We start from the raw sequence: 11,233 nt of genomic DNA, 5'->3' as shown, positions 1-11,233 counted from the left end.
AATAGCTTTTAAGAGGACATAGAAAGTGCTGTCTACCAGGTCCCATTTTATTGAAAACCACAACAGGAACAGAGAAAGAACATAATAACAGCACTAAGTGAGTTTTTATGGTATAGAAATCTCCCCATTTTAAGAACAAAATAAAAGACAAAATTACCTGTCCTGCCTGAAATGTCAGAAGCATTTTAAGAAATAGTAAATCTAGTTCTGTATCAGTGCTTCATTCTGCTCAGTGCCTTTTACTATATCTTCTGACTTCTTACAATGTCTAGGCTCCCCTGGAAGATAAACAAATATTATTGGGAACTTGAGTGAGAAAGGTAACCATGCACAGCCCTAGACAGAAGGGAACTTTTTCTCTTGACTTTATTAAGGTTAAGATGAGGTTTCAGTCACTGCTTGCTTTAACTGCTTTCTCATCAGAGTAAGCATAAGATTGAATTAACTAATTATTATGGTTTATCCATAAGGTAAAAGATAGAATGAAAGAAATAGATCATAGCATGAAACAAGAATATGATGACATACAAAGAAATTTACATAAGCTTACTAAAAGTTGAAAATCACCTTCTGCAGAGAAATGCCATTTAAATCCTCTTTAACATAGGCTTTCAACTTTGAAGTAAGCTTCTCTCAGATAAAGAAAGATGCCAGTTTCGAGTTCTAAGAATTCAATTAATTCAGTCAGATGGGAGCAATGACACCAAGTGACACAAGCAGCTTTCAAACTAGGTGGTACAACATGAATTTCAAACCAACAATCATCATATGGCTTAAACTATTCCTTCAATAACTGAATGAGTTTATCTGAGGAGATTCTAAACTGAGATAGTAGGCACAGGGATAACGTAGGAAACTCCCACTGTTATTTACTAACTATATAGCATCTTCTCAGTTTTAACCAGTTGGTTGAGGGACTGCAACAGTGGTTAATAATGCTGTACTGAAAATGTGAAAAAGCACAGACGTCTCAAAAGTGGAGATGATGAGCTGGAATAAGCATAAAAACTATGAAAGTAAAAATACAAGCAAGGGAAGACTTTTGAAAGCCAAAAATCAAAGGTATGTGCAGCTGAAAGGGAAAATGGATGATGTATGACCTGAAAGAAGAATGGTGAGTTGAAGAGGCTCGCAGTTTGGAGGAAGGAAGAGACCTCATGAAAATGAGGAAAGAAGAAAATTAATAGCTAAGAATTCACCATGGCTTCACCATAATCAAGTAAGAATTGCTACTGATTTTACCCTTGTTTCATTGCCATGAATGGTGGCAGAGTGGGTGCTGCCCCCTCTGCAATGGTGCCACCAGTAGATGGGCCATTTTCCCCCAGGAATTTTTCTTCACGGTCTCCCTTATTTTACATAAAATTAATGTAGGAGTAATATAGACAACCAGTTCTCCAAAACTTCTGAAGTCTCATAATTGGATTAACAGGAATTAGAACAAAAATGTCTCAAGATCTTTCAGCTTGAAGTTTGTTTAGGAGGAATTTAACAAAACTATTATTATTATTATTATTATTATTATTACTATTACTATTACTATTATTATTATCCATAACACCAAAAAAGAGGGGGTGAGGAAAGGTGTGACATTAAAATATATTGATCTAAATATTTCAATTTTAAACTTGATATAGAGTGGTTAGTAGAGTTTCAGGAGTGGAACAGAAGTGGTTTGTGGAGACCTTATAAACATTTTGTATGCTTAATTTTCATAAAAGCAAAACATTAACTTCTAAATCATATATAAACTTCTTCCTGCCAATGCATCAGCTTTTTTATGTAATAAACTCTGCCCTATGAATTGGTTGTTAATAGCTGTTATCTTTTAAGCTCTATTCTTAAAACACATAATTTGGTCTCTTTATATAACCTTCCCTGCAACCTCATTCCATGCAGATACACAGATGCCTTCTCTTAATAGCAAGATCCTGATTTACTGCTGCTCTGTTCATTCACACAGAGTGCACAAGGAACGATGATGGACCAGGCACCTCAGCAATCTGTGCCTGCTTTATGCATGTGCTATGGGTCCCACATGTGGCTGAGCACCACAGGGACACCACAGCACTGAATGGTCACTAGCATTTGCATGGCACAGATGATAACTTGATGCCACTTGAATTGCCAATAATCAAACTGACATATCGTTGATGTGGATCTGTCCACTGCTTTGTAACCTGGTTATCTTCCAGAGGCTTTCTGTTACGGACTGCTGGTGACTTGATAGTCCACTACTGTCATTAAAGTGATGTTACAGATAATCTGTTTTAACATAGATTCATTATCTCCTTTACATTTTGATATTAAGACTAATGTCCCTATCATCATGAGTAAAAAGTTACAATTGTGCCAATTAGCATTTATAAATCATTGAAACATGGAATCGTTTAATTAAACATAAGCAGTTTTTAAAATTAATGTTCTAACTAATAAATCACTCAGGAGAAAAGGAAAATCATCACTTAAACAAAAATCATCCTATAATAGTTCCACTTAATCTTGTAACATTCAATTAAACGAAAGTGAGATGATGGAAAGGACAAAGGTATTGTGGAGAAAAATGACACTCAGTCACAACTGGACTTCTCATAACAACAGCCTTCTGGTTCCTCCTTGCACTGACCAGAACTCATGGCATAGCTCCTGTTGAGAAAATGGAATAGCCTACAAGAACTACACCTAGAAAGAGATATGATACAAGGGTAGAACAGCCCATTTTCTCTTTTTTTTGATGAGGAATCCCCTCATCACAATGCAGTTCCCAAGACTGCAGAAACATCATCTTCCTGTGTTCCCCAATCTAGTTCAGTTGCTTACTCACAGAAAATCGAACTGAACTTTCCACTTTTTCGGTAAAGCACAGAACAACAGCTAACATATGAAATTTCAACCTGTATACCTGTGTTTTCTCCTTACTTGCCATCTCATTTTTCCAGCCTCAATGCCCACAGATCCTTATTTCTCTGTCCCAGAAGTCAGCAAGCACTGTAGACATTGCTTTTGCGTCATTCTAAGTACAGAAAGTGCATAGGTAGAAAACTACAGCATGGAGTGTTCTAATAATGTCCTGGCAGATGTCTAGTGCTTCTTATACTCAAATAATTCTAATATTATGTGTATGCTACCTTCTGCTTGCTTGAAGTGACATTCCATTGAAAATACACAACCTTGGTTAAAAAGAGTACTGCCTGTATCTGCTGGCCGTCAACAGAGGTGCAAAAGTGCAAAATGTGGATGCTACCCATGCTGTATCTCCCTTCTGTGCTGAGTGCTACTGCATCACACACAACACACTCACCTTTGACTGTCTCAAACTTGCTTACACAGAGAAAAAGAGGAGGGGAGGGGGGGGAGTAAGAAAACAGGGACTGCTTTGCTACCTGTAATGACCACAGTTTTCCACACAGTGCTGCAATAAAAACCCTTGCAAAACCACAAATATTAAGTATCAACATTTAGACAACAATAATGACAGTTTAATGGATTCCCTTGATTTAGAATGATATTAAATGATTTCATCACTGAGAAAGAGAAATGTGACATGTTAGCCTCAGTTTTCCTTTAGTATTGAGTATTGAAGACCATTCCAGAGCAAAATACCTGCATTGCCTTTCTTTTCAGTTATCTTTAAATCGGTGACAGAGTCTCTGCAGAGGTTCTTCAAGCTGCTGCTGAAACCCTATACTAACTCATTTAAACTCAAACAGCTAGAACCTGAGTCTCATTATATGTTATATAAAAAGACAGCTGCCCTGGCCCTTGCACAATTACAGTGATGAAAACATCTGCTGTACACTTCTTCAGTTGCCAGGATCAGAAAAATCTCACCACAGATTCATAGAATACCAGGCTGGACATGACCTCAAGGACTATCTAGTGCAACCGTTCAGGGTAAGAATATAGTTTAACTGAGATGGCCCAGCACCCTGTCAAGCTGGGCCCTGAAACTATCTAATGTAAGGGAATCCACCTCCTCCCTTGGGAGTTTATTCCAATGTTTAATAGACCGAATGTTGTAAAAAATTTTTCCGGTATCCAGCCTGAATCTCCCCAGTAGCAATTTGTACCCATTGCTACTTGTCTTTACCACTTGACTCTTTGTTAAAAGGATAGATTCATAGATTAATAGGATAGATTCATAGACTATATATATGACCATATATGTAATTTCTTTTTATCACCTATGGCATAGTTGAGAAATGTATATTAGGGTCTCCTCTGTTGTTTATTAGAAGCAGAAAGTTCTGTGAAATGGTCAGTGGTGATTTAAACTATTATAATATTTAAATAATATACAGAGGGATTTCTCATTGTATATTACCCCGGCTAGTCTGTCCTTAGGAAGGAAAATTTTAAGAATATGATGACATAGTCCCTCTGTAAATCATTTCAAAAGACCATAAAACATTCATAATATTTTTCTATGACATTTAAGTATTGGGAGAATAGGGGAAAATGCAAGAATAAAATGTTAATCAAGTATAAATCTAACAATCTAATGACTTAAAATCAGAATGTAAATGATATCATGACTGACCAATAAACTCCTACAATGGAAGAAATCTCAAAGGAGATGGGCAAGGTCAATGTGTCCATCAAACTCAGGAGATGATGCAAAAGGGGACTGACCAGAGTTGTTGCAAAGAAAACTGAGAATAGGAAGAAATCTCAAAGGAGATGGGCAAGGTCAATGTGTCCATCAAACTCAGCAGATGATGCAAAAGGTGATTGACTGGAGTTGTGGCAAAGAAAACTGAGAATCTCAACACAAAGTCAAAGTGGAGTGGCCTTTGATTAAGATAAGCACTTATATCAGTTGATTGGACTCTGACATTAGTATGCTACAGAAACCAGTCAAAACATCCACCAAACTCCCCATTTACCCGGGTATTTGTCTATGCTGGAAAACTAACACAATCACTAAAGGAGATGAATACACAGTGGACAGATGTTTCACATAAAACAACTAGAAATGCCTTAAAATCTCAGATACCTTTGAAAAGAACGCTTAACCAATATCCTTGTTCTTTGTATTGCAGCACTCTATTAAAAACTGGTGATATTGTAAATCAGAAATCCATATTCATTTCATGGTTTTCTGACTTGAGGGACTATGAATTACTTATAAGGGGATCCATGAAAGGTTCATGAGACTAAAAAGAAAATGGAAAATTACTTTCTGTAGGTTAAGCTTGCTTCCCAGGGATGCACATTTCCACTGGAAAAAAATAATTAAGGATTTACAGGTATAAACAGTTGAAAAATCACTATTCTAGAATGCAAGACCTAAAGATGGGAAACATATAAATTCTATGAATTTTCAGTGACAACAGCATTTTGACAATATCATGTCCTGTGACATGACAATGCCAGGAACTGATGACAACATTTGTTCACAAAGCATACCAGCCGAACAGTTTTCAAAATAATTTGAAAGTCTGTTCAGAAAAGAATTCTGCAGTGGCTGGGCATGTGTTCAATTAATGGCATGAGCAGTAGCCTCTACTTTTCACATGCCCTTGACAGCAGGAAAAGGCACAGCTTGTAGTAAAGGAGGGCATGACGTTTCACATCATTTCCAAAGATCTTTATATAGCAGTTTAAGATTTTCAGGGACAGGTGTTTAGTTTCAGTAGAGAAACCTGTACTTCTATTGCAAAGCTTTCTGTGGCAATCAGGAGCAACAGGTATGAGTGCTGCAAAACCTACAATGGCTCAGATGTAAATTTGGCATCCCAGTAAGAGAGTATTGGTTCATCACTTAGCCTCTGAAGATGCCTTAAAAATAATTTACTGCTTCTTACTGTGTGATTAATCACTTGATGTAGTTGTGTCTCCTGTTATACCTCCCCTTTTTCCATGACTTGTCATAAGTCCATGGTTTAGGTACCACTCATCATCTCTTTAATGATGCAAGAGCTAAGCAATGTGCTTTTATGAGCTCTGGCTTTTAGTTCAGGACCTTACCAATACAAATTATTTCCACAAAATAATTAAATCAGTCTCTTATTTCTATTAATTCTTTATCTGAGCTTTTAGAATATTGCCATCTCTAGTTAAGGAACATCCTTACATTGGTGGAATTCCTATTATTAAATACTTTTTTTACTATGTTCAAGAAAAAAAAAAGCTGCCAGATCATATTTGCTTTTGGAAACACACTAGCATACAAATTCAGCTCCTTTTTAGAAATGTTGCAGTTTAAAGTGTTAAAATATAGGGCATTCTGTAGAAAATTCCCTGCCTTGGAAAATGAATTAGTTTTTTCTAAAATAAGAAATCTTTGTTCTCATAGGAAAGAAGGAACGTAAAGATTGACAAGTCAACAGAGCATACTGCCTGCCTGCTGAGTTGTATCTGACCTCTTGAACAGCATTTTTGTTAATCAGCCATCTAAAGACCCCCAAGGACAGCTACATCACAACGGATTTCTGCATAGTTTGAAAGATAAAAGATGCAGCTTTTCCTACTATGTTCCTCAGCCAGGAGAGGGGAAATTTTTCTAAGGCACTTAAATGTCAAGTTGGGCTTTAATACAAAACATAGATGTCAAAAGATAGAAGTGTCAGTCATCAGACAACTTTAAATGCAGTAAAAATAATTTTAGTGTAAATATTTTGATTTAGTACCCTAAATTAACCATCTGTTATTTCTGATGGAAAAAAAACTGTCAACAATGAAAGCATGGAGTGCTGGAATGCAGAACTCTAGAATAAGTGGGAGTTCTCCATAAAAAGCTTTTTTTTCTAAATATGCCAAGTCATATATTTATGTCTAAGCTCCATGTTGCTGCTCAGGCAATGCCATAATTCTGGCACAACATTACAAGCCTCACTGTCATAAAAACATTAATGAGTTTAGCATTTTAATTAGAAGTGAGGTAAAGGAGTGTCATTATATGCCTTGATTATTCTTATTACCCTAATACCTCAAAGCTTATTCTAACATTCAGAAAGTCAGGAGACCAAACTTTCTAATTAAGAGAATGACAGAGTCCTATGCCTACTAGAGTTGGCACGTTCCCTCTTCTTAAGGTTAATGGTAAAATTCACATTGCATTTAGTATAAAATATGTGGCTTACAAAATAATAATCATATTAGATGGCTAAACTAAGGGAAATGCATTTTAGTAGCATAAGAATAATAATCATAGAATGCCAGCTTGGAAATGACCTCAAGGATTATCTGGTCCAACCTTTGTAGCTAATAGTATAGTTGAAATGAGGTGGCCCAACATCCTGTCAAGCTGAGTCTTAAAACTTTCCAATATAGGGGAATCCACTACTTCCCTTGGGAGATTATTCCAATGTCTAACTGTCCTCATGGTGAAAAGATTTCTTCTGAAAAAACTGTTAGAAGAGAAAATGTTATATAGTTCTGTTTTGAAAGTTTACCTCATTCTCTATTCTGCTGTTTAATTGCAAATATGCATCTTAAAATTAATTTAAAATTCTTCCAATTCAACTAAAAGTCTTGGTATTTTATTTAAAAAAAAAGAGTCTAAGAATCTACTAGATCCCAAATAGCTTATATCAAGAAGATTATACTTGTTTATGCTAACCAGTTTTTATTTGATGGTTGGTTGTACAACACCTTAGTTCAATATGTTACTGTCAGTGTTTGATCAGGAGATACCAGACACTGCTGCAGTTTCACCCTGGACAGCTTCATTAGATTAACTGGTGCTCTGTGATGAAGCATTACCATTCAGTGGGTCAATATTCTGTGATTCTTGCTGGGCATCGGTGAGATCTTTCTGGTTCGGATCAGAGTTAGTGCACTTTTCTGAGCTGGATTCATCACTCAGAGGAGTATCGGAAGAGACTACTTGTAGGACGATGGATCTGGGAGGACAGGTTGTACCATCGCTTTCCTGACTACTCTCATTTTGTATCCTTGTTGTCTCTTCCTTTAACTCTGCATCTGTGGAATTTCTGCTTTGGTCTTTTTCCTGTTCACCAACATTTTTCCCCGGTTCTTCTACAAAGAGGGAACAAAATATGTGAATTAGATAAGAAGGATATGCCACATCTGCTTGATTTCAGACTAGAGACTGACAGAGCTGCACATGGGAACATCGTGAACACCAACTTTCTGCATGAGAACAGATGCATTAGTGTGCTTAATGTGTCAGATTCTGCTCCTCATTATGCTATTGCAGCTCAAACACAATTTGATCTCTATTCTGTTCTCTCTTTTTTTTGGCCATAGTACGGAGTGAGTAGCAGCATCAGACATACTGTAAGCTGAATGATGGGAGCAGGAGGACCCCACGCTGCAAGTACATGCCCCAGCAGTAGTGTTTACCACCACAGGACTAGGAGGAGCAGAGGTCATCAGTTCTGCAACAGAGAAAGGGCATGAATGAGAGCACCTGGCTGGGTATGGGGAAGGCATCAGAACTGAAGGGAAGCCCTGAAGGAAGCTGGCCTACCAGTCTGGAGAAGTCCAAAATGTCAGCTAATAAAGATCTGCTGCTGAAACAAGTTATAGAAGGTTACACACATGCAATCCAGTACTGCTGCCATTATGGCTCGTGGCACATACAAAATGGGAAGAAAGAAATATTGGAAAAATTGTGCTTCAGGGGATAGAAGCTGCAGGAGAAAATAACATTTGTGAAAGGCTCTATTCCTTGGTCTATTGCAAAGACTTGGAGAACAATACAAATTAAATGGCCCAGAGTAAAAAAAGAGACACAGCAGCACAGAGGTTGTATCAGGAGGAACAAGAAGATGAAAGAAGAGAATGGAAAATATTTGATGGAGGTTGAAAATTCTGATAAAACAAATAACTGTCCCATCTTCATGGGAAGCTTATCTTGCTTGCTATCAGAATCTCTGTTTTGTAAATTCTGCTTTTAGAATCTGTATACTATTATAGAAGACACAAAAGACTACCAATTTAAAAAAAAAAATAAAATGAAAGCATTGCAGTGAACAACACTTGCACAAAATAGCTGTATGATATTTCTAACTTGGTTGTGCACACTCTATTAAGGAAAGAAACCAAGCATTGAGATACTGAGTTCAACTGGCAGCTCCCAGAAACTGCTTGCGAGTGGCTAGTCCAAATCCAGACCAAATGTGATTGCATATGACATTTCTACCACAGTCAGAACTCAGTGTCTGCCATCTCACTTCTCCAAATCCAAAGAATGTTATTCATGAACTATAGTTTGGTTTGTGAAATGGAAGAGAAAGGAATACCTCCAAACCCAAACTGGCACACAGAAGCATGAAATAGCTAAATATTTTCCTTCTCTTTTTTCAGTTCTTATACTTTCTGACATATTTTCGAAAAATGCAGAACTTTTAAATTTGAGCAATTTCTAAATTGTTACAACAGGTTTTCAATGATCTTTAGAGATCTTCTTGTTTTGGACTCCAAATCTTCTGAAACTTGGGTAGATACTCTGTTTCTACAGGCTTCACTGCAGCTTTTACAAAGAAGTGGTTGAGCTAAAGGCATTTAAAAAATATGTATGTGCAAATTGAAGCAAATCTGATATTCAGTCTAGATACGTTAATTGAAGCAACTGTCAATCATGGTATAATCTACCTACCTTAGGCCTTAGACTGTTGTCCCAAGAAACTGATTTACATGCCCTATTTGTCTCCATATGGCAGACTTACAAGTAATTTTCCTTAATTTTATAAAAAAAGCCAAGGAAATTCCAAGACAGAATATTTCAGATGCTGTTCAGATGGATCACCAAGTTGAAGAAAGCAAAAGCCAAGTATAATTGCACATAAAACTACAATATTAACTCAGTTCACAACATCAAAGGTGCATTTTTAACTTGAAAGCTAATAAGAACAGCCAGCATTTTTCTCACAGAATGGTTTTTCAGGAAAATTTTAACCAGAATTCAGATTTCTCTTAGTGTGCCTAAGTGGCTGACCGCTTTATTCTCATGTTACAAGTCTCAGAATATTCATAGAGGCAAACCTCAAAACTACTATTTTGAATTTCTAAACTTAAAATTGCTTTCCTTCACTCCCTACCAAAATTAAAACGGAAAATTAAGATTAACATGTTGGTGGCGTGTTCTTAACTTCTGTGACGCAATAATGTAGAATTTTAAAATCTCTGAAGATAAAACTATTGCTAAACATTAGTGTTGGGGTTTTTTTGCTGATAATCATATCTGTGATTACCATTCCATGGTGATAAAATTTCAAGCCATTCTCAGTTAAATAAGCTTGAAAGAAAAGTAGCTTGTCACAGAATCACACCTCTTCTTCCTTGCCTATCCCTTCTGAAAAGATGGTACCCATCAATTGCAGCACTGCAGTTGTGGGAGTCATCCCACCAGGTTTCCATGACGGCTGCTGTATCATCCCTGTAGCACAACAGCCTCCAGCTCCTCCTGTTTATTCCCCATGCTGCGTGCATTGGTGTATAAACATTTCAGGGAGGGAGTTGAGTACATAGTTTTCAGCATTGAGGGGGAGGAAGTGGGGGGTGGGAGGGAGGGGTAGAGGGGAGGGTAGACCTTCTGGTTATCTAACATGCCAACACACATGCCAACATACTGCATCCAGAGTTCTTGGTGGCAAAGCCAGCTACATCCCCACCCCCCTTTAAAACTAGTTTAGAGCCTTAACTAGTCCATGTAGGAGGGGTTTGCTCATGGCGACTAGAAGGAGTGGCTGGTAGTTGTTTCTGAGACTGAGAAGCCTCAAGTACAAAATACTCTATGATGACATGACAATATTCATGTTCTGACTTGCTTTGCTCCACTCAGCTTCAGTCTCTATGAAAGCCACTGCCATAAAGAGGAAAAATAATGGATTCTGATGGTACTACTGTAATATGCTATGTGTGCTGGGAAAAAAAATTAGATTTATGATTTCCATAACAGCTAATAATTGTACTCTGTATTATACAGGACCTTTATATTGTATATCATAACTGGCATTTTCTGTACTTTCTGCTGTTCTGCCACTCTGACGAAACAGAAATATTTAGCAGTCTTCAAAAGAGGCTGAGACTGGAACAGTGGCCAAATAACTAAAATTCAAGCACGGCACTGCTAAATTAATGCCACTAATGTAAGAGATGGCATGCCATTTGATGCCCAGGGCTGAGTAGTAAGGACTGTAGTAAATATTGTGACAGAGCTTTTGCCTGCACCCCACCACTAACTGCCAGGTACATCTGAGAGCAGCAGGCAAGGCTGCTGTCCCTCATACTGCACCAGGCTGCTGGGAAGAGCAAGTTCCTC

At 37.4% G+C, this 11,233-nt stretch overlaps 1 protein-coding gene across 1 annotated transcript in view; it reads right to left on the bottom strand.

Annotated features, from left to right (window-relative positions):
* Positions 1–201: 201 nt before the first annotated feature.
* Positions 202–11,233, bottom strand: part of PDE1A (phosphodiesterase 1A) — a 143,085-nt gene continuing 132,053 nt past the window's right edge. The window contains exons 14-15 of the mRNA XM_054381487.1: positions 7,708–7,983; positions 202–278 (exon numbers count right to left, since the gene is read on the bottom strand). Coding sequence (XP_054237462.1) covers positions 202–278; positions 7,708–7,983 — 353 coding nt within the window. The remainder of the gene's footprint in view (positions 279–7,707; positions 7,984–11,233) is intronic.

The sequence above is a fragment of the Indicator indicator genome, chromosome 5 (assembly GCF_027791375.1).
Source record: "Indicator indicator isolate 239-I01 chromosome 5, UM_Iind_1.1, whole genome shotgun sequence".
Classification (NCBI taxonomy): Eukaryota; Metazoa; Chordata; class Aves; order Piciformes; family Indicatoridae; genus Indicator; species Indicator indicator.
Note: the sequence above shows the minus strand (reverse complement) of the source record. Positions and strands in the feature narration are given on the sequence as shown.